The 26,521-nt window shown below is 46.8% G+C and overlaps 1 protein-coding gene across 1 annotated transcript in view; it reads left to right on the top strand.

Moving 5' to 3' along the window:
• Positions 1–26,521, top strand: part of VPS13D (vacuolar protein sorting 13 homolog D) — a 136,506-nt gene that overhangs the window by 105,125 nt on the left and 4,860 nt on the right. Inside the window, exons 66-68 of the mRNA XM_066637903.1 lie at positions 7,130–7,262; positions 8,335–8,530; positions 24,594–24,725. Of these exons, the coding sequence (XP_066494000.1) occupies positions 7,130–7,262; positions 8,335–8,530; positions 24,594–24,725 (461 nt within the window). The remainder of the gene's footprint in view (positions 1–7,129; positions 7,263–8,334; positions 8,531–24,593; positions 24,726–26,521) is intronic.

A 26,521-nucleotide genomic window follows, 5' to 3' on the forward strand; every position in this document is an offset into this window, starting at 1 on the left:
CTGTTCAATCTTTCTTGAGAGAGAAAGTGAGAGAGTGCACCATTAATATGTGCAAGGGCTATTGCCTCCAGTTGTGTGCAGGACAACTCACCATGAGCCATGCTTGCAGCAAGAGAGAAGCTCTGCCTTCTTCTTCCAGAACCTGCACGTCTTTTGAAGAGTAAGGTCTGGGCTGCTGCAGTTGTGTGTTCAGCCACCCCAGCCATCTCTGTTTCTGGTGGGGCCAGGCTAGGACATACTAAACATGGTCCTCGTGGTAGTAGCAGTGCTTCACACACACACGTATGGTAATGTGTGAGTCAAGAACCATCTGTGCTCTTGCGAAGGCTGAAAAGCCCTGTGTGACGCCATCAAGCCCTGGCTTGTCGCATAGCATCTCCCCAGAATCCAATATGGCAGATCCTCACAAAAGAGCTCGGCTGCATCATAATGCAGTCTTTGGTCCAGGCCCGATTGAAAATGGAGGCTTATTGCTCTGAAGTAAATTGTTTCAGAGCACTAAAAAGTCTCTTAGGTACCTGTCTGACCATGTAATAGTCCAAGAAACCCAAGCGAGAGGAGGAAAATCAAAGTTCACTTGCTTCGCTGGGGTGATAAAGCCTCTGGAAGCTATAAATATAAGCGATGGAGAAACCTCGCAACAAGAGCTCAGCTTTCATGTTAAAATCTGATGTTTTCTTAGGGAGGCTCAATTTCTGCTGAAGCAGCTGCAGCTGTCTCCTCCCCTCCCCCCCCCCCCCGCAGTCCAATGTTGGCCATGTTCAGTTAGAGAGGAACATAAATGGAAGACGAGAAGCAACCATAGGCACATGAAGAGAGGTTAACGGTCCAATCACCTTTCTCTTTTACACCAGGCCACTGGCATGGCTGTTGAGTGTTGTCTTTTGGTGTCAGTTTGGCTTTCTCTTACGGAAGCTAATTCTGCAGGAGTGTTTTCCTGAGATGCAGCGCATGTTGTGCGCACGTATTGCAGGGATGAGTCGGAGTCACTTTCTTGAGTCTCACGTCGAGCCCCGAGTCTCTGCCCTTCTTGATTTGGTTGCCCACAAGTCATAACAGTGTCCATTGCATCTTGTCCACAGCCATTTTTCGAATCACTTTGAAATACAAAAGTCAGTCTGGACTGGTCTATTCTAGTATTTTCGTTTTTAGGGTAAAACCCCGAGTCGGCGCCCAAGTTTTTGGCACTCAAGTCCCTACGTGTCACAAAAAGCTTGTGTTTTTGCGATTTGAATCCAAGTCTCAGCCAATCCCTAACGTATTGTGCATTTTTGGAAAACTGGCCTCCTCTTTTGCCTACTATGTGTAAATCTGGGAGATTGATGACTTTGAACCCTGGCAGTTTGATCTGGACACTCTGCCCTTCGTTTAATAAGTGAGCATTCAGAAGCTGTCTGGCAGGTCTTTGGCAACTTGTCTTTCCAAGCCAGTCTTTCAGCACAAACAGCAAATATAGAACAAAGAATAACTTATAGGGCATCTTTGGATCTTTTGCACAATTGTTTGCAGTCTAGTTGGTTAAAATAAAACTTGTTTGATCAGCTTGAGTGCCTCACTTGTCTCTGAAAAGGGTTGCCAAGTATTTTTTCCTTCTGTACCTGTTTAAGTAACCCACCCAGGATGAGAAGGGAAGTCGCTGCAGGGTCGTGGGTCAGGAGTTCTCGCACTCTGTAATTGGGAACACGCACCCTGGTTACAAAAGAGAAATAGATCAAGTCTTCAAGTTAACCCAGGGCACAATGAAGGAATGTTCTTTCTCTTGTCGTTCCCTTGAACAAATGGGCTGGCAGAACAAAGTGGAGGGAGAAGAGGGGCCAAAGCATCATGAATGCTTTAAAAGTTTGCAGGCAGAGGAACAATCTTTCCTTCACACACCCTCCCCCAAAAAACATGGTCTGTAAAAATGAGGGAGATGTTCTATTGTCCTCCCACCAACACTGGCTTCTTGGGACAGACACTTGAGCATTGTCACTCAGTGTTGCAGGTCACCTTGCACATCCTACAGTAGCCTAGAGAAACATTGGTGTTGAGGTTTGGATGATGTGTTTAAAACATAAACTATCTTTGATTAAAATGTGAAAGAATACTCAACTGAAGAAAATGAGTGCGCAGACAAGACGTTCATGGTCTCCTAGAACCGTGAGGCTCCCCCCCCCATCAGCTGAGTGGGAACCAGTTGCCCTTTGGCTTCTCTTTTCCCAGGGTTGGTCTCCATCAGCTGTCCTGATGCTTACGTTTCTCTTCCCTTCTCTGTCCTTTTTCGTGTTGGGTCCATTATAAGCTGTTGTTTTGAACCGTGAGCTGCTTTTGAGTGCTTTGGCGGAAGAGAGGTCCTTAAATGGAGATCAGGTTAGAATCAGTGTGTGAAGGCTTCCCTCTTTAAGCACAAACAGAAGTAGCCTTCACCTTCACCCCCCTCTCCACAGCAAGCTTATCCCACTCCGGTTTCCTTGCGTGGAAGTAGCAAAACTTGTGCTAGCCTCAAACTTCCCAAGTATCTTTTCGATGTATTATCTGGAAGGGCCCTTTCTCGAGGGACACCTGGAATAGGCACCTGGGGAGTCTGATAGCACTTGTGCACTCCCAACATGAAGGAAAGGAATTTAGGAAACAGCAGGTCATACAAAGCTTCAGTAGGTGCAAACCACCCCCCTCCTGAGACATGGATGTGAAGAAGTGGGCAGTGGAGAGTGTATCATTTCCTCTTCCTCCCGAGAGGCAATGGGTGAATTGATGCAAATCTCTTGCCTTCATTGGGCCAATACAACACCTCCCAGCGCCTGAGGTTCTGCACCAGATGTTGACCTCGTCCCTCCGGGCAAGGTGCCTTGCAGTATCATATGTTGCCACTATCTAGCAGTATGTCAGTGACCACTGCAGCTGCTCTCCTCACGCCTTGATTTGAGAAGGGAGAGGGAGTGCTTGAGCATCCTGCTCTCCTCTCCTTCAGGCTTCCTTTTCCACTCTGCTCCTTCTTTTCAAATTCAGGGAGCAGGAAATGGAGCTGATCAGGTAGGCAGAAGCAGGCAGGGCCCCTCCCCAGCTGCCACCTGAGGCAGCCAACTCAGTTGTCCTCACATCAGCTTTGGGGTGATGTAATACATATTGAAAACCAGCAATCAGACTGTAGAAGGTTAAGCAAAGGGCATGTTTGTTGGGAATAGGGCTGCCTTATTTTGGCTTTCTCTTTTGTTTAGCAGAATCAAGGCATGCTGGACTGAGCCAGGATGGCCATCAGCCTCTTCTGCCCTGATCCACTTTGGCAGTTGCCTGAAGTTTCTTTTTCAGCCTACACCAAAACCCTTTGAGATGGGGAGGCTGGGATTGAGTGAGAGTTTGATGCCTCTCTTCCCCCCCCCCTTTTTAGAAAGTTATCTGTTAAGAGTATAATAAAGTGTAGCCTGCCCTCTCCATGAACCCGCCAATGACTCTCCAGTTGGGGTCATTCCAAGTTCATCCTGTGGACTTTTGACTGCCTTCTGTGTATATGAAAATAGCCGGCAGCTCCTGCAGGGATCACTCATTCAGGCCTGTAACACAAGACTATTGCCCGTGGGCGCCCGCTGGGCAGCTTCACAGGAGGTCCTGGGGGGGGGGTGGAGAGAAGCTACCCCTCCATATCGGGCATCTGTGGAGGTGGAGAAGAGCTAGGGGCTCCCCAGGATCCTCTGCTAATCGGACATTCAGATAGACATCTCATTAGGGATCTTCACAGATTACCCAGCCAACGTGCGATTGTCAGAATGCATTACGAGGCTGAGTTAACAAGGCGATGTGAGCTAATTTACGGGCCTCAGCTGGGGTCGTGTGACAATGTGGGAGTGGAGAAGATGCTCCTGCTTAGAGGGCTTGGAGACCGGCTGCTGCCACCCTTCTGGTGGCCTATGGCATGGGGCAGAGAGTAACCTGAGCTTGCACCTTTGAACATGTTCCTGTTAAATGCAGCTTGTGTTCTGTCAGCATAGACATTCCTGGCTGCCAGTGTAAACCCACCACCACCAAGCACATGATCATCATTGCTGGAGGAAGATAGAGCAATCAGTGCCTTCAGCATGTTGATTTTTGAACCATGTAGTCCTGGTGGTTGCTTCATGGCTAACTCAGGAAAACTCTGTGTTCACTCTGTGCTAATCTCTTGCCTTGACTCATGCTGTGCTCTCCCCTCAGTCCCCTCATCGCCATCTAACATTCCACCAAAATCATTCACCTCTCAGTGGCCTGATCTTGTCACACTCCTCCTGAAATCTTTGCACTGGCTTCCTGCTGGCTGGTAGATCCAACACAAGCTTTCCATCCTGGTTTTCAGAGGTCCCTGTGCTGTTATCCCTGCTGACTTCCTTGCTTTTGTGCCCCATTGCATTCCTTTCCTTGACCTTTAATGCTGAAAGATTACTTGGTCCTTCCAGTGACTCCGCCCGTTCTCCCTTGATGCCTTTATGTTTGGAACTCCCAGATCACCTGGGCAATGCTTCCTTCCGTCCTTCCTTCTTTCCTTCCAACTCCTCGAAATCAACTCTTTTTGTGAAGCCTTTGGCACAGCTCCAAACATGACCCATTAGGGTCATTGAATGTCTGCAGTCAGAAGGGTCTGTGGAGGTCATCTAGCATGCTTTCGCTGCAGAAGTTCCAGTTTCAATCTCTAGGTAGGGACCCCTGAAGAATAACCATCAGCCAGTGGGGGCATCTACTGCCATGTCCCTGAAAGGTGACCACCCAAGCTTCTGCTTGAAAACTTCCACCAACAGAAAGCCAACCTGTGGTTAAACTCTCCTCCTTGCACTGTATGTGGATGTTTCACAATGGAGTACAAGGAGGAAAAAAGGACACCTTTCCCCTTCCAACCGTTCAACAGAAATCAAAACAGGAAACAGAAGCAAGAAATTAGGCTTGTTGAGTTTAACAAAAATGGGGTTTGCTCTTAGTGCATTTGTTTTTGTTTAATAGTTGGGAGCAGCCTTCATATTCTTGAACAGTGACAAGGTGAGGTGTACACTTAGCCAAAAAATACATTGCTCAGCAAAGAGGGAACCTGTTATGCTGAGGCGCGTTCGGCATTAAAGACGGCACAGAAGTCCATTAAACATTAACCCAACCTCGTGACCCCACTGCAAAAACAAGGAAATCCAATGGGGGTGACCTGGCCATACAGCTTTGATTCATTCTCTTGTGCCTGGGCATTGTGTGTGCTTCATAGCATTGCAGGCTTGCCTTGAATTGCCCTTGTTAACTTTGCACTTCCTTCCCTTTTGTCCTGCATAGCCGTCCTCTCCCCACTCATGCTTCTGGGCTTAGCTATGGCAACATATAGATTGCATTGTCATCCCAGGGTATTTGTTCCAAGCGGCTCCACTCCAACTTATTCGAACAAAGAGGAGCTTTGCCGAGAATTGCTGGCCCTTCTTGCTTGTGCTGCAAAATAAGCCCTGGGAGTTTGAATTACTAATCATGCAGGTGAAATGCAACAGCACTGGTGGAGTGGTTGGAGATGCATCAGGATGCAAGGATTCCAGGTTCAGATACATGGTTTGCCACAAAGCTCATTCTGGCCATCCGGAGTAAGTCACTGCCTTGCAGCCAACCTTGCTTCACAAGGCTGTTTTGAGAAACAAATGGAATGAGACCCCCCCCCTCCAGTTCCATGCAGGACAATCAGGAGGCCTGCACAACAACAAAAAGACAAAGCTTGTGGCTCTCAATATTTTGTAATGGGAAGATTTTGTGCTCTACCAGGTAGTTAATTTTTGTGTGGTATGATGTACCCCCCCCCCCAATTCACACAAGTCCTTTAAAGAACTCCCAGCTCTTAGGGTGGTATCTGATGCTGTATCCAATCAAAGTTCTATTTCATCCTTCTCTTCATTTTTTAACCCAGAATGCAGGGGGGGAGCAGGGGGCCTGGATGTGGTGGCCCTTCCACAGACACGTAATGGTCATGGGCTGACCATAACCACCTAAGTGAGAACTAAGTCCCTGTTAAACTAGACCAGAGCCATCAAACCTGTTTTGAGAGGGAAAGGCTATGGCCCTAGATAGCCATGTGATTGAGTGGTCTATTTCAAGGTAGAATTGCTCCACAATTGCAGGAAAGTTATTCCAAGCTAGCTATTTTTGAACCTCTGAAATGCTTAGTGAATCTTCCTTGTCTAAAAATTGAAGCAAAACTAGTAGGGTCTTTCTACCCTCCACATGACATGCTGTATGTCATGGAAAAATTGTCCTAAACTGCTTTGCGATGGGACCACCCTTTCCCCATCCATTTGAATGTTGCTGGTAATAGAAAAGGGGTCAACCCAAAGGCTCCAGTATCGGCTCCTTCTACCATCTCCATACAACGTTTGGCATCATTCCTCATTTAGCCAGACTGATCCTGATAAAGTTCAGTAACTATCATGACCATGTAACAATGAGAGAAATATGCAGTGAAAAATCAGTTTGCAAAACTGATCTGTTTGCTCCAATACACCAATAGAAACAAAGGCTGACTGCTAATTTAACTTCTTCCAAATGATCTCCCAAACATGTGGAATGATAAGCGCTCCTTCCTTTAGGGCAGGGATGTTCAGCTGCCAGGGCCCATTCCGCTCAGTCTTGTTCTTATGGTGGGCTGAAGAGAGTTGATCGTAGAAAATACTTTATACAGCATAACACAGAATAATCACAATGGAAGAAAAATATTGGCAGTGACAGGGCTGCGTGTTGGCTCTTTGCAAGAGCAACCCAGCCTGGCAAGGAGGAAGATTGTATCTGGTGGCAAGAAGAGAAGAAGAAGGAGTGGGGGAAGAGTGAACTCAATTATAATGCCACAGGGCTCAGTGGGCTGGGCCAGTTATGGTGTTCGGCTGGCTGTGGTCCAGGGGCCATAGTTTGGGGACTCCTGCTTTAAAGGTATGGCACCACTCATCATTTGCTTAAGGTGTCTCATTCCCCCTCACTTACACAGTCACAATAGCACACCGTTTCCCTCTCTTCCATACAAAGGCAAAACTCAAAGGTAGCACAAAGGTAGTTTGTGCTAAATGTACAGCATGTCTTAATGAAGTGCACATAAGTAGTTGTTATAAAGTCATGCGGAACATTCTAAGTGTTTCTTGTGTGTTTGTGTTCTATGTCATTTATTGTCTTGCAACAGTTTGCTGGGACTTTATCAGATGGTTTGGGGAAGACTATGGATAACCGGCACCAAACTGAACGAGAATACATTCGGTACCATGCTGCGACAAGTGGTGAACATCTTGTGGCTGGTATCCATGGACTGGCTCATGGTAAGTGTTAAGGAAAAGGCTGTGGGATTAGGGATTTAACTGTTGCCATTGAACAGCTTCAGGAGAGCTGCTGTTTTCACCTGAGCTAGCAGTCCAGTTTGATTTGCCTACCCTCAACCTGTCTATAGGTATTTCCTATCCCAGAGTCATATATCTGCAAAATATGTAACCTGAGATGTGCTGTAAATTTGCACTGTTAGGATATTGTCACCAAAAACTTGGTCTGTTGACCAACCCAAAATTTATCCAGATGCTATATACTGCTTATTTTCTGTGAATTAAATATGTCTGGGCTAGAATTTTAACCCCAGTGAGAGTATCAGTTTCCCATGGGGTGAAAAATGATCCCAGCTGTATTTTCAAAGGAGCTTTTAAAAAAAAGTTGCTGGGGGGGGGGTGACCCTGAGAGTTAATTGTCCTGCCATTAAATGATAAGAAACAGTCAGCATTTCTAATCCTCAGGAGCTCTTTACACATGCTAATCAGTGCTTTTAGAACTTTTCCTACATGCATTATCAAAAGCATTTCAGGTGGGTTAGGGCCATATTCTCAACTGTCAACCAACCAGCCTTGCCAAAAGGTAACAGCTACATTTCTGATCAAGCAAAGAAGTGAAATGTCTCTTCAGAGCCAAGAGCAGCACATTTACCTTTACAATATCTGGTGTCAGTATTTGGTCAGTTTCACAGTCAGAAATGTTTTTGCCAGAAAACAGTGTGAGAAGGGGGAGATCTGGTGTTTCAGAATTCAGTCATATCTCTGCATTAAAATATAAGCAGTCTTGGCACCCTTTGTTCACTGAGAGCAAATACTACTTAATTACTCTTAAATATAGTGTTGTGCAGTGTTCTCTCATGTGAGGAGTGCTTAATATTTTTAATTAGAAATTTTATTCTATATCTACTTTCCGCAAACAGGTCTTCTCAGTGCCAATCTCTAAAATCTAAAATACGTAAATATATATTTTGGGTGAATAGTAAAAATGTCAAGAGGTTGAAAATTAAGAAGTCACTGTCTGCTTGCCAGCTGTAGAACTCCTGGTGTCCCTAAGTGTCCTCATTTTCTTTCACAGGTATTCTTGGTGGGCTGACAAGTGTTATAACCTCAACAGTGGAGGGTGTGAAAACGGAAGGGGGAGTCAGCGGTTTTATATCTGGCCTTGGGAAAGGGCTTGTTGGAACTGTCACCAAACCAGTTGCCGGCGCACTAGACTTTGCTTCGGAAACGGCCCAAGCAGTGAGAGATACAGCCACCCTTACGGGCCCCAGGTTTGTCCAGCTTTTAAAGTTTGCACTTGAAAGTTTAAGTTTTTTTGCTTGTGTGTGTCTTCCTTTGGACTCTCCCCACATTTTCCGTAGCAATGCTAAGACCTCATCTCAAACACTGGCTTTGTTTTCAAGCAACAGTGGTTCAAAAAAGTTGTTGAAAGCAGGGGCAGATGGAGAGAATATTTACAGTTTTGGCTAATGCTCCATGCAGATTTGCAGGGTTGCATGTGTTAAGAGAATTGCCCATCCACTATCCACTATTGGTGGTTGGCAACCTTCAGTCTCGAAAGACTATGGTATAAGCCTACAGCACCCAGTATTCCCAGGCGGTCTCCCATCCAAGTACTAACCAGGCCTGACCCTGCTTAGCTTCCGAGATCAGATAAGATCAATATATAATACACTAAACATTGGGCTGGGGGCTGGGGATAAGAATAGGCCCTCAGTTTGGCTGTACTTGTCGTAAGAGGCGACTAAACAGCCACCGGGTAGATGGGACTCGTCAGCCTGGGAAGGCAGCTCATCTGAGAGAAGGAAAACTCTGATCCCAAACCTCCACTGCCTTGTGGCTACATCCAGTTATGGAAAAGGCTTCAGGAGTCAACCTCTAGGCAAAATCCGGAGCCGGAGTCCCTGAGGCAGTTCACGGCTGAACACAGTCACGTTCTGGCAACTCCTGCGACGCCGCTGGAACCAACCGTATTGGCCTCTGCCTTTCCATTGGACCATTTCAGCGACGTGGAGAGGGGGGATTTGCTGCATGGGTAACAGCCTATCCTCCATACCTACTTTACCCAGGCTTCGCGCACTGGAGAGGACACTCTGTTCCAGAACCACCATTCAGAGCGCAAGACCATAGTCTTCCAAGACTGAAGGATGCCAACATATCCACTATTGCCCATCTCATGCCCATCCACTATCACAGTGTTTCTCAATGAGAAACGTTTGTCTTCTGCTGGACCACTTCACATGGTCCTCCGAAGTACCACTGGCGACGGTATGATTGCCAGTTACTTCTGGATTGGGAACCCAGATGCCTCACAACAAATACAGGTCCAGCCTTGTTATACACAAATTTTTTACACACAGAGTTGATTGAACACAAATGGCCACTGCAAATGATGAGGAATGTGCTAATCCCTGGACAAAGGGGAAAATGCCTTTAAAATCACAGTTTTAAAAAACCGCCTTTCTTACTATTGTAGAGAGAGAGTCATGCGAGCCATTACAGGTATAACCTAATCATCCTTAGATTTTTCTCTCTCAATGCAATGGGAAGTGCCCTTAAAATTAAAGGAAAACAGTTGTTTAACAATGAGGGGGGGGGCAGTAGGCTGACAATCCATCAATCATTCTCTCTTCAGGCAGCTTCATCCCAAGACCCCTACCTTCCCCCTGAGCATGTGAAAGAAAGATACTTTGCACTGGTGAAGGGAGGGGACAGAGTGAAGCCTTCTAAGCACCTGGAGAGAGACTGATTGTTGGATTGTCTTAATGACTCTATCTTAACATCACAAAGGTCAACAAGGCTGTTTTTAAATCACTGGAGCAAAGGAACTTTGTTTTTAAAATGGATTTGCTATAGTGCGTTTTTTGCCATCCACGTAAGTTCTGGGAATGGAACCCATGGGAATAATGAGACTCAACCTGTACTCATAAGAGACTCGAGGTGCTTTGTCAAGCTCAGGAAAGGATGCTTTGGAGCCTCATACTGCTGTTTGTTGTGTCACATTCCTGGTCTCGCTGCCAGGTGTCCAAATGTCCCATGAGTACCACCAGATACCACCTCAAGTACCACTGGTGGTACCCATACCACTGCGCTATCATTTTTGCATTGCTGTCTATTTGATTTGTATGCTGCAAAAGTGGGGTGTATAGATCTCATGTCTTGGGCCTATACGTATTGATCTCTACATGCATAGGCCCCTGTGTATACGTGGCATCGATGCTCAGGCATTGTTTGGGGGGGGGGGTGCATGATCTTTCTGTATGTGTATCCAGCCGCCCTGGGTCCCTTTGGGGAGAAGGGCGGGATACAAATAAAGTTTATTATTATTTATTATCCTGCATAAAAAGATTCTGATTGATAGTTATGAGCAGACAGCCACGATTAGTGTTGCCACGTGTGCATGCAGTTTGGTTCCTTGTTCTGCTGTGAGAGGCTTGGAATGGAACTCAAGTGCTGTTCCAAGTCTGGTTTTTGACTTTGCTTGCACTTTCTGTTATGTATGTGTCTTTGGCCATGTATCTTAACTGCAAGTGAAAACACAGCCCCTACTTTCCTGCTGCTGCAGGAGGTCAAGATCATTTGCACCTGATATAACAATGCTCCCTTGTCTTTGTCCGTGAACCCTGAGTCTAGATGGTGCCATGTTTCTCTCGATCTGGAGAAACCCCGTTCCCACGTTGGTAGCGGTCTACCTTCTGCATACAGTGCACCTTGCCATAGAACCGGACAGTGCAGACTCTAGAGCCAGAGAAACCAGTGTCCCAAGAATCTCAGCTTTAGTTTTAAAGCAGTGTTGTAACTTTTGGGAACTTGGGGTGGGGGGAATGACAATCTGTTTTAAGCAACTTCTGGTTGGTTTCAGTTTATTTGCGTCTTACTCCAGTCTTCTAAAGCTCTGATTCAATCTGAAACATCTGAAGAGGTGGGGGGGGGATCTACTCATTTAAACTAGGAGATTCTGTATCAATTAATGCAGGGATTAGGGGGTGCATTAAAATAGTTTCCCACGTAACCCAAGTCCTGTGGAACCTCACTCTGCTGGAGCCTGGCTTGTGCCTTAAGTGTTCCCTGTTGCTTGAAATTATAGTCCAGCCACCCCACAAATGGAAGCCAGAAACAAAAACCTGTGCTGTAAATGTCTTTCCCTTCTGTTGGCTGAACTCTGAATACTCCCTCGTACTCCAAAGCCCAGAACAATCCATTTCTCATTCTCTTGTCACTTATGTAAGGCTCTCGACCTGATCTTGAGAAATGAAAGAAAATCACTTTCTTTCCCTTTGAATTGTTATGAGAGCACATGACTCATTTTTCTGCTAGTTTCTGGGATGCATATTTCCTGGTCCTGGTAGGTTTGCTGTTGGAGCGGGACTGTTTTTCTCTTGCCATTTTGGCATCCCAGACACTGCAGTGGCTTTCATGGAACACAAAACTTGGATAATAATGGTAGTATTTTTCAAAACAAGCTTCTTTCCCCCCACTCGCTTTGCCGGGCCTTTTGGAGAGGCAGACCTTAGAGCCCAAGTGCTGGTGTGGTGCTTTCAGAGGGACTGTAAATGAGGAGGAGGAGAGATCAAAGGACTCTGCCTTAATTAGTATGATGTCTTCCCTGCACAAAGCAGCACAACTTCAGGCACCCAGATCCGAAGAGCCCAGTTTTCCAAATGGTGTCAGGAGGCCACCCTGGCTTCACGAGAAGACACCCCCCGCCTTGGCTGAGAAGGCAGCATCAGCCTCGCTGGTGTTGCCAAGGGCAGGGGGCTCTCTGCTTCCCCGCAGGGAAGAAGGTGGTTTGTCTTGAGTACAACAATGCCTGGTCATGTCTCTTCTCACCCTACCTCCCCTTCCCCCAACTCCTCCACTCATGGTCAGAGAACAGGGTCTACGTTTGCCTGCAAGACCATTGCAACTTCCTCAAAGCTCTCCTGAGGCCTGCCATCACCATCGCCATAACTCTTTGTCAGCCAAAATGCAGCCTGAGGAGCACACACCAGTTTGAGCTAGCATAGCTGAAGGTAAGCAGGGCACAGGCTTCCCAAGACAGGAATAGCTGTAACATTTAAGGTGTTCTAATTTAGAGAAAAAGGCAACTAAGGGGAAGACATGATGGAGGCTTATAAAATGTTGCATAATGGAGAGAGAGAGAGAGAGAGGTGGTTTCCTCTCTCTCTTGTAGCCGTAGAAGCAGGAGTCATCCCATGGAAGTCCTTCTTCACACAGTTGATGATAATCTGTGGGATTTGCTACCCCATGCTGTGATGAAGGTTTCTCGCTTGGAAGACTTTAAAAAGGAATTAGACAAATTCATGGAGGGCAAATCAATCACTGACCGCTCATCATGGTGGCTTCATGCTACCTCCAGGTTCAGAGGAAGTAATCTGGTTCAGTTTCCCACAAGGTTGTTGTATAAGCATTGGATGAGGGAAGGTTTTCTCAACCAGTCACCTCCCTCTAGGTCAGGGGTGCCCAAACCCCGGCCCTGGGGCCACTTACGGCCCTTGAGGACTCCCAGTCCAGCCCTCAGGGAGACCCCAGTCTCCAATGAGCCTAACGGCCAACTGTTTGACCACAGTGTGAGCTGTGGAACGAGGGCTCTACTTGTTCTTTCATGTCTGTGATGCTGCAGCAGCAGTGAAGGAAAGGCTGGCCTTGCTTTGTGCAAGGCCTTTTATAGGCCTTGAGCTATTGCAAGACCTTCATTGATTCATATAAGTTCCATCTCTAATATATTCATTTATGTAAATTTATTCAAATTGATATATAAATTAATTATTTTCTTTCCTGGACCCTGACACAGTGTCAGAGAGATGATGTGGCCCTCTTGCCAAAAAGTTTGGACAGCTCTGCTCTAGGTCCAAGGAATCTCTGGGTCCCTTAAAAAGGAGAGGGAGTTGTCTGGAGGTGATCTGGGAATTGCCTTCCCCATCTCTTCTTCCTGTTAGCTTGGAAGGAAAGAAGAGGCAGAATGACACAGAAGCAGCACACAATGTTTGACCACCATGGTCTCCATATCTTAAAAAGGACATATTGGAACTAGAAAAGGTGCAGAAGTGAGCAACCAAAATGATTACTGGGCTGGGACACCTCCTTTTCAAGGAAAGGCTACAGCATTTGAGGCTCTTCAGTCGAGAAAAGAGGTGCCCGAGAGGGGGGCATGATTGAGACATATACAATTATGCAGGGAATGGATAGAGTGGATAGAGGGATGCTCTTTTTTCTCTCACACAACACCAGAACTAGGGGACATCCACTAAAATAGAGGTAGGACAGACAGAAGAAAATATTTCTTTACCCAGTGTGTAAATAGTCTGTGGAACTCCGGGCCACAGGAAGTGGTGATGGCACCTGGCCTAGATGCCTTGGAAAGGGGATTGGACAGATTTCTGGAGGAAAACTCCATCACAGGTTACAAGCCATGATGGGTGTGTACAATCAGAGATTAGCCAGCTGCTTCTTATGAGGGTTGAATAGGAATTTTTTCTGTCATCCAAATTGGCTGTGGGTGGTGGTTTTTTTCGCCTACCCCAGATTGACCAGAGAGGAAAGGTGCGTTCTGTCGGTTTCATGTGTTAAAAATTGGTCACTTGTGTTTAATAAAGTGGCCCAAGTTAAACCCAAGTGCAGTCTGGTGTCTTTGTTGGGGGGTACGAGGGTAAATAGATTGCCAGATGCAGGGAAGTGGTAGTGAAATGCAAGTATCTTGTGGTCTTGTGTGCTCCCTGAAGCATCTGGTGGTCAGCTGTGAAATACAAGATGCTGGAGTAGATGGGCGCTGGACCTGATCCAGCTGGACTCTTCTTATGTGCTTATGCACTATTGGGCAAGGAAAAGAAGAAGAACCATAGCCACTGACATGGCCACTTCTCTCACCTGCTGGGTATTTGTAGGTGGGTTCCATACTGCAGATTGGGGTTATGGGTAGGTCCCACCTCTTGGCACTGGTCTGTATAGACTGCTGAAATCTCTTCAGCAGAGATAGTTTAGTCTGAATTCTACTGCATATTTTTTCAGGCAGCATCAGGACCAAGAGATGCACCAGATTGCGGGGTTAAAAGAATTACTTGTTAGTTTTCATGGCTGCAGAAGCATGACCTCTCACTGTTTCTGTGTTTTGTATGGCTTGCTTGAGTTGAGCCTCTACACAGAGGTTATACCTGCAAAACACATTTGTTCAGAAGTAATTAGAGCTTTAAAAAAAAGCCCCACCGAGATCTTAAAAGAGATGATAGATGTGGGATGGTATTTCGATACAGAACAGTTTTTGTCCGGGCAGCCCATCAGTTATAACAAGGCAACAGGAAGGCAGGCAAAGTTAGTTTCACACCAACAGAGAGGCACCAGGCATCTCACAGCCTGTCGTTTTTATTTCCAGACTGATGGCCGTGATATTACTCAAACACCTTCTTTGTGCGCTCTTGCAGTGACAGCAAAATCGCTTGTCTTAAGAGCAAAGATTGACTTGACAAACACAGCTGCTCCAATGAGTGGTGAGGCCTGTGGGGGGGGGGGGGGTAAAATGTTGTTTTGACAAGTTTTATGATTCGGGGATCCAGAATTAAATGTATGTAGTTGTAGGAGTAAAACAAGCCCCACTGCATCCCTGAATGGGCGGGTGTGGTTGTTGACATGACAGAATGTCTTGCTGCACTTGTCTTTGAGAATGTGTGCGCATGGGCTCACTATGCATTTTCTATGTGCGCAAGCTCTCTGTGCATGGGAAGAGGTCAGAGAGAACAGGGAAGCACAACTGTTCCACAGCAGGTCAAACTGGGGCCAGGGATTCATAGAAGAGACTTCCATGATCCCTCTAGAGGAGGCCAACAATAGAACCATTTCACCTTTGAATTAATTAGAAATGAGGGCACTGCACTTAGGTGATGGGGCAGTTCCCGAAGAACCAATGTTTCTCCACCTGTCCTTGGAAGTGAACTTTTCTCATCCAGCAGAAGAGGAACAGAGGAACACCCTGTATTTCTTCCCCTGGGAACAAAGCAGATATGCCTGCAACATCCCCCTTCCCCCCCCCCCCACAATCCAGTGCTTCTCCCACTTTTGTGACACCCTCTGAATTTTTTGGTTGGATCACATAGGCATTGCAACCCTTGATGCATGGTTTGCTCCCAAAGGCAGCAAGCCTCCTTCCCCACCACATCCCATTATGATACAATTTCTTGGGGAGTTTTTTAGCCCCTGTCGACATTATGGCCTGACTTTGCTCAGAGACTCTGGCTGTAGTGCTTGGTGCCATCTCAATCGCACATGCAAGGAAGCACAAGAGCGATGACTTGCGTGCATGAATGAGATGGCGCCAGACACTACAGACAGAGTCTCTGAGCAAAGACAGCCCATGAAGTCAACAGGAACTAGAGAGCTCACAATGCAGTGTATACGTAAAAAAGATTTTTAAAGTCTTAAAAAAATATGCAAGTATGTGTATAAATTAAATTGCTGTCAATATTGCAGGTAAGCTTAAAATATTTGACAGTCCAGTTTTCCACATGTCTCTGGTGTGTCATGATGAGCATTTTGTGATGTGTGCTCTGTTTGCCCTTGTGGTGTTGTGCTTATGCCTGGCGTGCCACCAACAGATTATTTCGACAGTCTTCCTAACTACTTCCATTATATGAGCCGCAAACCACACACCCCTTGTGTTCCATGTTTCTCCATAGTGCCTGTTCAGACCAGTCAGCTGCTCAGTTGTTACTAAGGGGTAGTTGTTTCCTCCCTTGTCAGTAAAGGTGGATCAGCGTTGCTGATGTCTGCAAGGAGCACAAGCTCTTTGGTTCATATGAAGATATGGCAGTGAATTCACAAAACAGACTTCTGCCGAGACTGTTGGCTTGCCTAACCCATTATGGTCCACTTTCCATTATGACTTGGACTCACAATGCAATCCAAGGTCTCAAGCAGAGGGAGAGAGTGAGAGAGATCTTTCCAAGCCTTGAGATTCCTTTAATTGGAGATGGTGGGGATTGAAACTGGGGCTTTCTGCATACAAAGCACGTACTCAGTGCCTGAGCTATGACCTCCCTGTGCTGGCACCTGGTTGCTTGGGGGCTATGGGGAACAGCACTTCCCTGGACTCCCTGTGGGTACCCCCTGCTCTCTCCCTAATGGCACTGCTCCTGCCATCACTGATACTGTGAGGGTGCAGGGAGTTGGGTGTGGGGCTCTTCTACTTTTATCAATGCTCAGAACAGGATAGCTGCACTTGCACACAGGAAAAATTTTAAAATTTCAAGGCATTGCAGTGGGGACATGACTGAGATTGGTGGTATTCAGCTGTGACTTAATTTTTACCACCTCCCAATTCCACCCAATTTATGTTTTAAAATAAAGTTAAAACCCTCTTAGGGCAACTTGTGTGTGTGTGTGTGTGTGTGTGTGTTTAAGCATACATGGAAGAACACACAGTATCACTTCTCATAAAGGGAGCCAATGTGGTGGACACTGCTAGTGTGTGAACAGGAACTGCACTAAACCAAAGGCTGTAGGCAGGACCTGTGTTGAAAGCAAAGTGGCGAGAGTGGGCGGGGGTGTGTGTGCCGCGCAGGGGAGATGGGAGGCGAACTTGCTTTGAACCTTCATATCTTAAGCAGGTAATCAGAGGGTTATTGTTGGTGTCTGTTATAAGTGATATGCTTCTGGGTTCAGGCAGAGTTCAGCCAGAAATCCTCGTTGCAAAGAAACCTGCCCTTGATCCAAAGTTGACTGGGAAACAGCCTCGGCCAAATGCTTCATGGGCTCCGAGCACGCCTACCAAGCACAAAAGGCCAGAGCTGCCGGCGTGGATGACAGCAGGGGTGACCAGGTGGTCACATGGGGTGTGTCGGCCGCTGTGTTTTTTTCCCCATCATTGCAATGATAAGAGGAAGTTGCATTTGCTGACTGTTTCCTCTGCTGTGCTGCTTTAAAGATACATGAGCCTCGGGCAGGAAGAGAGTTAGCAACCTCATGGATGTACATCCCATCTGATCAAGATGGTTTCAGCAATAAATTCCCTTGAGTGTTTTCCCTCTGTTGGTTTATTTTTCCTTTTGGCTCTGAGGCACTTGCTTGTTCTGCAGAAAGAGTTTGGGGGCCTGGCTAGGTTGGACACTGCCAAAGGCCCATCAAACTGGGTCAACACCCAGCCACCCTATATTTTCTTCCCCGTCTGCCTTGGTGGGCGGGTGGGAGGATCACCCTGAAACAGGCACTGAATGGGGTCATCTAAGTACACTAAATACAAACACAAACTTGGAGATTGTCTGTGATAAAAGCAAACATCAGCTTGCCCGATTTGTCTTCTTCCCCTTAACACTGCACTCCCACTCTGTGTTGTGAAATAGACCTTGACGTGCCCTTACATTTCTCTCACTTGTTAAGCCAGGGTGGCTCTTCTTTATGTGCTAGGAGGTGATATCATGAGTAGTATGTTACGGTGAATGTCTCAGTTATGATAAATTCCCATCTGAATGCTGGCAGTTCCTGGCAAATTCTGTAAATGTTCACAAATTTACGCAATAGACGGCCTCTTGAAGGCTGACAGGACCCCTAAATGTGAGTATAAAAAAAAAAACAACTGGGGAATATTCCTGTGGCATTTGAAGAGAGCAATGTGATGGCGTGGCTAGAGAGCATTGGCTTTGGGCAAAGGAAGGGGTACCCAAAGCTCACCTCTCTGCTCAGCTGTGAGGCTCACTGAGTAATTTGGGGCCAGTTAAAATCAGTTCACAACCTCTCTTCCTTCCAGGGTTGTTGTGAAGATAAAATGGGACAATGGGAGAACCTTGGATACCACCCTGATCACCTTGGCGGAAGGACAGGATTATTAACCCTGAATCATTTATAAAATTCAGCTGGGTTTCTTGGCATTCACACATGAATGTTGACGCTCCCGTTTTTGGGCGTTCCCTATAACATATGTCCCATAACAGGGTCCCCTCACCCTCTCCCAGTCAGTCGACCGAACATCAGCTTTAGCCCCCAGGTATGTTGTTTGCTGAAGGACCGCAGTGCTGGCCGGTGATTGGACTCTGGCCGTGGGGAGGAGTGTGTGTGGAGCCGTGAGCCTCAGTGTGCCGGAGCCCGGAGCCTGCTGGGATGGGGTTTACACTTGGGCTGTCCTTTTGCCCTTCCCCTGAACTCTCTTCATTTCAGTCATGAGCAAACAGTCAGTGCCTGAACTAACAACCCTGTAAGCCTCCAAAGCACGTCTCGCTTACAGTACCGAACAAAGGGAGGCCCGCGTGGGCCGGCCCAAGCCAAGGAATGCGGCTTCAGGGTTCTGCTCCATAAATTTAACCAGCACGACAAAAAAGAGATAATCTGAACCTTCGTGATGATCTGAGAGGGGGGGAGGTTTGTGTCCCATTGATTGCGGTCTGGCGCAGCGCCAGGCCCTGGGCCTGACCGACAGTTGAACCATATCGTTAAGGCGTGTAATACCGCTCGAGTCTTGTACGGCAGCCAGTGAGTACATATCCAGAGGGCAAAAGTTTAGAAGGAGTTGAGTCTGTCCTATTTAACCCTCTCACACTGCATGTAATGTATACTGCTGCCACTAAGAAAAAGCCACGTTTCCATTCAGACCGTAAGCCTGCAATTATTTTTTATTTCCTAGTGTGATCCTGAAGAGGGGAGCTTGCTTCAGACAGCCTCTGTTGAATCCACTGCCAGCTCCCCCCCACCCCGCTGTACTTGAGCAGAGCTCATCCGGATTTTGGAGATGGTCCTGTTAGTGAGGGGCAAAGGGATGTGGGGCGCAAGGTGTGAAGTGCCCTGTGCTGTTTCAGGTGGTGGGGGCGGGCTGCACACTTCCAAGCAGTGCTGGTCGCTTTAACCCACGTCTGCCCAGCCCACAAGTGTACAGATTTGATCCCTGTTGCGGATATGCAACATTGGGCAGAAATGGCTTAACTTTTGACGGATAGGCATATTGTACTGACTCAGGTGTGCGTGTGAGTGAGCAAGCAAGAACCTAGTCTCTCGGTTATAACTGGTGAAGCTGGATGAATCTGCTCCTCGAACCAAATACACACCCCTTGCAGCTCTCCTGGGTGGCAGAGGCTGCTTGCCAGCCAGCTGCAAAGCTCCAGTTTCTGCTGATCACATTTGCCAGAACCAAACTGTTTCTCTCCAGTGTGAGCCATTTGAGCCTTTGTGGCAGCCATCAAAAACCATCGGTGCTCAGTTCAGAAAGCGCCCATGGAGACCTTGCTAACCAAATAAGATTCCCAACCTGTGAACTATGGGAACAGATAATTTAATTGAAAAATATTGTCACCTACCACTCACCATCTCTTTTGAATGCAATGGCTCAGCCTGTTGACCATTCTACGTTAACAAGAGGTGCCTCTGAGCATGTGCAGAGTTTCGTTAGCTCACCAGTGCGAAAATGACGGCATATCCCCCCAGCTCTTCAGGAGGGGCTGTCTGGAAAACGTGCAAATGCCACAGGCTGCCTGAGAGGTGAAAACGATTTTGAGCAAGCGACGTATGGTGGTGCTGGTCAGTCACATGTGATATTCTGGACTGCTGCTTTTTTTTTTTTTTGCACCCTTGAAGGCCGCCTCCTCTTTTAAAGCAGCCCTTTTTGTTGAAGCTATATAGTGACTATGCATTTCTTGCCAGAAAGCGAGGTCTCTGTACCAGTCCCAAGTAGAGGTGTGCATCACTTAAGGACAGGGGTATGTTCTCCCATCCTTGTTGTTGTGTGATTAGGTTGTTAAGCAAACATTTGGCCCAATCTAGTGCCTTTGATGTGTAAACAGACACTCCCTACCAGACACTAGTTGGCTGCACAGGGTGCTGGAGACTGATTGCCACTTCTTTGCATTAAAAGCTTCTTTGTTGTGTAAAGAGATACTGCTGCAGGCTGTGGGAGACCTGACTGGCTCATTAAGAGCCTCTTTGTTGTGCTTTGGCCACCATCATGTACATGGTCTTTCGTTAAGTGGAAGGTTGTTAAGTGGCGCACACCTGTATAGGTGTTGGTGCTTTGTGTGGGTTTTCCTGGCAAGGCCCAATATCATTGCTGAGTTTTGTAGGTGGATGTTTCTTGGTCTTTGTTTGCCACTCTGGATTTGCTTGTTGTTTTTCTTGCAAAATTCCATGACTTAAAAAAACACACCAAGCAAATGCAAACAATTATTTGGCTGGAGGGATGGGCCTGGGGGTATTCATAATAGCAGAGAAAACATGCTTCCAGTTCCACATGACTTATCTCTCTTTGCAGGGCAGTCTTGTTCTTTTCCTGGCTGTTGAGTCAGGAGTGGGCAGCTCACAGCACAGTCTGAGGCTCGGATGCCACAGCTTCTGTGTGCAGCTAGCTCTGCTTTCATTTTGGAAACATTCAGATAAATTTCTAGCCGCCTGAGCTGCAGAAACACTGAAGGCCTCAGAGCAAGGACATGAGCAAAGCCTCAGAGCAAGGCCATCTTGATCATTGGTGTTTGCAGGTTCTAGAGATTGGCTTTCTCGGAAGAAAAACAGGGAGGAAAGAAATGGAGGTGCCTGGGCCAGGGACCTATAACACCAGCTCCTATAGAGTCCTGCACTGGCCTGCTTTGTTATCTTGGTGTTGTGTTGTGTCATGTTTTTTTGAGCATTTTGTCAGCAGCCTTAGGCATTTGCTTTGGCAAGGAAAATACGGGGGTATACCTTCTTAACATAAATAAAAGCTCAACTTTTTGTATGTGCAACTGCACATGTTTCTCCACTGCTGTAAGACAATTTCTGTGCCCCCTTCCAGAGACAGGATGTTGCCTTGTGTACTCCCAGGGCGTCTGGTGGGCCACCATGAGATGCAGGAAGCTGGACTAGATGGACTTTTGGCCTGATCCAGCAGCCCTCTAAATGTTCTTAGAATTTGGCCCTTTGTAAGACTGGATGAGAATGAAGACAAAAAAGTCCAAAATGCAGCTTCTTGCCTTGTTTGTTATCCAAGGATGCAAGTCTATACACATGTCCATAGGAGCAAGCCCCATTGAACACAGTGGGACTTGCTTTTGAATAGACACACAGAAAAGAGCTGCGTTAACTATTGCGTGCTGCAACCATTTCCTTCCAGAATAAAACCTATATGTGTGTGCCTCATGCACAGATCATCCAAATAGTTTGGACCTTGTGGGAAAAAGGCAGGATCAATGTTTTAATACTGACACAGATGCCAGACACCTGCTCCCTGGGTGGAAGCTCATTGGGAGAACCCCTGCTTCACATACAGAAGTTCCCAAATTCAGACCCTCCCAGGTTCTCCAGATGGGTGGGAAAGACCTCCATCTAAAAGCCTGGCAATTGGCCTGACAGTATGGCAGCTCCCTCTATTCCAGGAACAAAGGGATGCTTTAGCACACTACGATGGGATTCAGGAGACCTTCCTCCTCACCTACAGTGTCTGCCTTGGTAGGGATGCCTACTTCCTGTCCTGAAAGGCTTATAAGGTAGCTACTGCTTATGACACCCACCTCCTGTACTTTCCAAACCGGTGCAACTCTATCATGCCACAAAATTTTGGAAGTCCCAAAATCTTGCTTCCACAGCCCGCTGCTTATGCATGTCGAAGAATGAGAAGTCGTTTTGGTCTGGCACCATGAAGCTACCAGAGCGCCGGGCTTGGCCTGAACAGTAGCGCTCTGTCTCACGGAGCCTGGCCTCCTTCTTTATGCCTTCATTCAGCAGCTCCCTTCCCTGCTGTGACGGGCAGACAGGAGGGCACTTCTCCCTTGTGTTGCCTTTGTATGCCTATTACAAGCCGATCAGGGGACGTGTTGAGTGTTGGGCTGAGTTTAATGCAACACAGATGTGGGCACACCACCGTCCCCGTTGGCTTTGCACAGTCTTCGGCTTTTTGGATTTCATCGGGGCTGCTCGTTATTTACAGGACGTAACCCGAGACAGCAGACCAAATCGGAGATTAGGGAAAGAGAGAGAGCAAAACCAAGCCGTGTGGAATGTTGTTTGTTCTCCAGACCAAACAGGCCAATTTGCCAAAAGCTGGTGGCTGGCACCAATTAATGCAACCGTGTGTTAACACCAGCAGGGCATAATTTAGAAGGCAGCTCTCCTCCTCCTTAGCAAGGAGATGCTTTCTACTGCCAGGCTGAACATCTTGGAGCACTGGAGAGCAACTAGGAAGTGAGAAGTGCAGCCTCTTCCTTGGACAAAGGTGCCCTCAGTGTGGATGCTCAGGGCCTTTCAGAAGTGCATGACGGAGGCCAGTGCTTTTCTTCCTGCCCACCCACCTGTTGCTCGATGTTCGAAATTAGCCATTTCCTTGTGAACGGATGACCAACCCCAGGATGCTGCAAGTGATGTGAAGCTGTTTGCTGAAAGAAAAGGCACTGGCTTCAGTTATTCATTCTGGCGATCTCCAGGTTAAGCTACTGTAGTGCGCTGCCTGGGAGATCACCCATGAAGGCAATCTAGAAGCATCACCTGATGCAGAATTTAGCAGCCTAACAACTCATAAGAGCATGTTGCTTTGACTGTGTGATGCCTGTTCTGGCTTCCCAATTACCAGTATTCTTCCAGTTGACTGGCCTTGCCTCTAAAGGCCTAAACAGCCTGGGACCTGGTTGCTTTAAGGGCTATGTACTCTTATGTGAACCTGTCTGAGATTGGCTACAGAGGCCCTTTTATCTCTCACCATAGGGAGATCCAACTGGCTTTTCCTTTTCCTGATTGAAGCAGAAACTGAAGACAATTTTTTTATTTCAGAGGGTGTTTAATTCTTTGCTTTAAGTAGCATTTCTACTGGCTTCTTTAGATGTAACATACCACACAGCTTTAAGGTGCTGTATTGATGTTTGTGTTGTGTGCTTTATTTTTGTAGGCTGCTCTGAAATATGCTGTAACTGTAAAGTATAGCATTCTGCATCTCTTTGCAGTGGAAGGAGAAGGCCTTTTGCTATCACTTAATCACAAAATCAGGGTAACCTATTTTCCATTGCTAGACTGGAGCTTCAGTGAGTGATTGGGGAAAAGATGCATTAGATGGTGGTTACACACATGCACCCATACCCAGCACCCCAGTTTGGGGAGGGCAGCACCACTTTAAGGATTTTTAAGCACTTCATTTGCACAATACCTATAGGCTGTGGAATTTAGCTATTCTTATTGCAGAATATGGAATTGGAGTAGAATTCACCCAGGAGCAGAGCGATGCAAGTTCATCAGCAAGTTTGTCCTGCTACTGAGCTCAGTCATGTTTTAGAAGTGGTGCTTGCTTTGGAGAAAATGCTGCATGTCGCCTTGCAGTTCCAGAAGAATAGCTAGAAGCAGAACAGGGAAAGCCAAGTGCATCCACGAAAGGAGGACTGTGCTCCATAGTCGGGGCCTGTGTTGTTGAATGGGGCGGGCAGGGGGGAGAGGTACGAAGGATGAAACTAGCCTCTAGAGAAAACATCTGCAAGAAGTCAGTCGGTCTTGTGTGCTGTTGCCAGGAGGCCTCAGCAGAAAAAACTCCGGGCAGGCTTGTCCCTCTCTAGATCAAACAGGCAGCATCAGCAATTCAGCCTGGAGGAGGAGGCAGGGAACCGAGGGGGACACGAATAGCAGAGCGCGTGGGCTGCCACAGCCGTGCATTTTGAGGAACAGCTACATGTTGATCATGCAGTTTTTGTAAGGGGGGGGCGATGTGAACAAGTCAGGAATGTTCAGCAACTGCAAATGAAATTGGGCATGATGTTCGCCCCACCAGAGGCACAAGTCTGTGGTTGATTGCTTGACTGAGCCTGGAGGCATCCTTCTGACTGTCTTTTGTTCTGTTTTAAATAATCTGGAATCCAGGCTGCTGTATGACCTGAAGGGAGATGGTACTTCTTTTTTGAGTGGTTTACCTATAAGTTCCTTTGATCTACATGAGCACGCATAATAAAATACTTTTCCAGATGAAAATTCGGTATCGCAGTGCCATCTGACCTTTTATATGTCTGGGATTTTATTTTTCCCCACTGGACTAAGCACACATGGATTGATTCATCCAACAACAACCTTCTGAGGTCAACAATATGGCAGCCATGGGCCAAGTACTCCCTTGCTTCTCCCCTCCCCACCAGGATCCCTTACTTTTTAGTAGGGTGTGGTCTCCCCATTTTTTTCACAAATGGCACCAGAAGACAGACGGACACACCCTTGTTTTCCCAGTGTACTGGATTCCCAAGCTATGCTCTTAGAAGATCCCAAACCGCTGTGGCCTTTCCTACCTCTGGTCTGTTTAAAAGCTGGAACCGTGCCACTTGAGTTGCCCACTCTTCTTGTGTGTGTGTGTGTGTGTGTGTGTGTGTGTGTGTGTGTGTGTGTTTGGAGGGGTGGCTCCCCAGTTCTAAACCAAGTCTTATGCGTGATTGACAGGACACAAGCAGAGCGAGTGAGGAAGCCACGGTGCTGCCGGGGTCCGCAAGGCCTCTTGCCCCGATATTCGGAGAGCCAGGCAGAAGGACAAGAGCAGCTGTTCAAACTGACGGACAACATTCAGGATGAGTTGTGAGTACAAGCCTCCTCTTGCTGTGCTTCTCTGGTGATATACCCGCCATCCTGGGCAATGGAGACAAAAGAGGAACCTCACTGGGCATTCAGTTCTTCAAGAAGCCATCTTGAGGGTCTCATTTTTTTTTCATCCTTTTCCAGAAATACCCCCATGGGGTTTCCAGCATATTGCCCCCTTTGGATTGGGGTTTTTGGAGTTCTGTGACTCTGCAAGTCGCTGGTGTTCAGAGAGTGTCCTTCTTTGTATGTGATCCCATTTTGGTGACAAGCCTATTAACATGGACTGGGTCCTTCAGACATAGAGGGGTTACCTTCTCTTTCCCATGGAGAAACCAGTGCAAAGAATTTGATCCAAGGTCACAGTCCATCTCCCATAATCTGGTTTCACACCCTCAGGCTTAATACACAAAGAACACTCTGTCATCAATTTGCTGTGGTGGTGGTGTTTTTCCTCTTATTTTGTCTTCACAACAGCCCTGAGAGAATGCTTTGGCCAAGAGAAAAGTACGGCCAAGGGTCATCAAGTGAATTGCATGATTGAGCAAGGACTGGAACCCAGCTCTCTTTGGAACATACTCATAATGAGTACACCACACCCTGCTGATTCCTTCATTTTTATTGGTGATACTTTCTTCTTGTCTTGTCCTTTCTCAAGTGAAATTGACTGCCATCTCTCACCAGCTATCCCATTGCTCACTGGTCAATTTCAGGCGCAGCAGTCGTGAAACCAGTACTGGTTCTTGTGGTGGGAGGCGTGTAGCCCAAGCTCTGGTCTCTGACTTTTGTCCTGCTATTGTGATTTTTTTTTTTTAAATGATTGAAAGGCCTAATGATTTGCAGATTTTCATCAGAATTAAATCCATAAAAGAGGGTTTTAATACCTTGCTCTACTGTTCTAGCTAAATGTTTCCACATTTTTTTTCCTCAGGCCCACTGTTTCACTTCTGGAAAACATTGTTGTGTAATTAAATTACTTCCTGATGTTGGGTTTTTTTGGAGTGGGGAGAGGCAGGGAGCCATAAATTCTCCAGAGATCTCTTTGCTTCTCACTTTGTTCTAAGGGTTTGTGTGGTTTTGCTTTTGTTTTCTAGGATTTTTTTTCCCCCCTAGTTTTCTATTTTCTGTTGCTGTTCTTTTAAAATTGCCTAAATGTGGGACTTTGGGAAGGGTGGGGTTGGAGAGAGACCGCTCCACTGACTTCAGGGTTCACCAGAAGGTTTGGCAGCAGTTCTGGAGGGAAAGATGTGTGTCATCAAGCAAAAATGAATAATGAGATGTGACTCAAAACTTGGTACAAAATATAGAGCTCTCACAATGGGTAGTCCAGAAAATAACCCAGCCAAGCCTTCTCCTGTGCTTTAGAGGCTTCTCTGTCCATATCATGCCCCAGAAGTTACACTGAGTTCATCAGATTTTTGTTCGTTTTCACGGGGACCAAGGGATAGCCATGATTTGCACTTGGCAACTTACACTTCCTGCCCCAGGAAGGTGGTTTTAATTTCCTTAACCTTAAATGCTACCGTATGCTGTGCATGTTGCCCCAGGCCACCTGCCGGTATCTGAAGGGTTAGAATTATTTCTAGGGTATCAGAATTATTTGTAGGATGGGACTCAGGCACTTCTCTTTCACTCCCTCCCATTAGTTTGCTGCACATTAGTTTGTAGCCAGAGTGACCAGGTTCCAGACCAGTAACACGTCCTGGTTTGGCCTTTGTGTTTGTGCCAGACACCCCAACCGTAGATAAAATGCTCAGCCTTCCTCTTTAGAGATGAATAAGCAGCACAGGGAGTTA

Source organism: Tiliqua scincoides, chromosome 9 (genome assembly GCF_035046505.1).
Source record: "Tiliqua scincoides isolate rTilSci1 chromosome 9, rTilSci1.hap2, whole genome shotgun sequence".
Lineage (NCBI taxonomy): Eukaryota > Metazoa > Chordata > Lepidosauria > Squamata > Scincidae > Tiliqua > Tiliqua scincoides.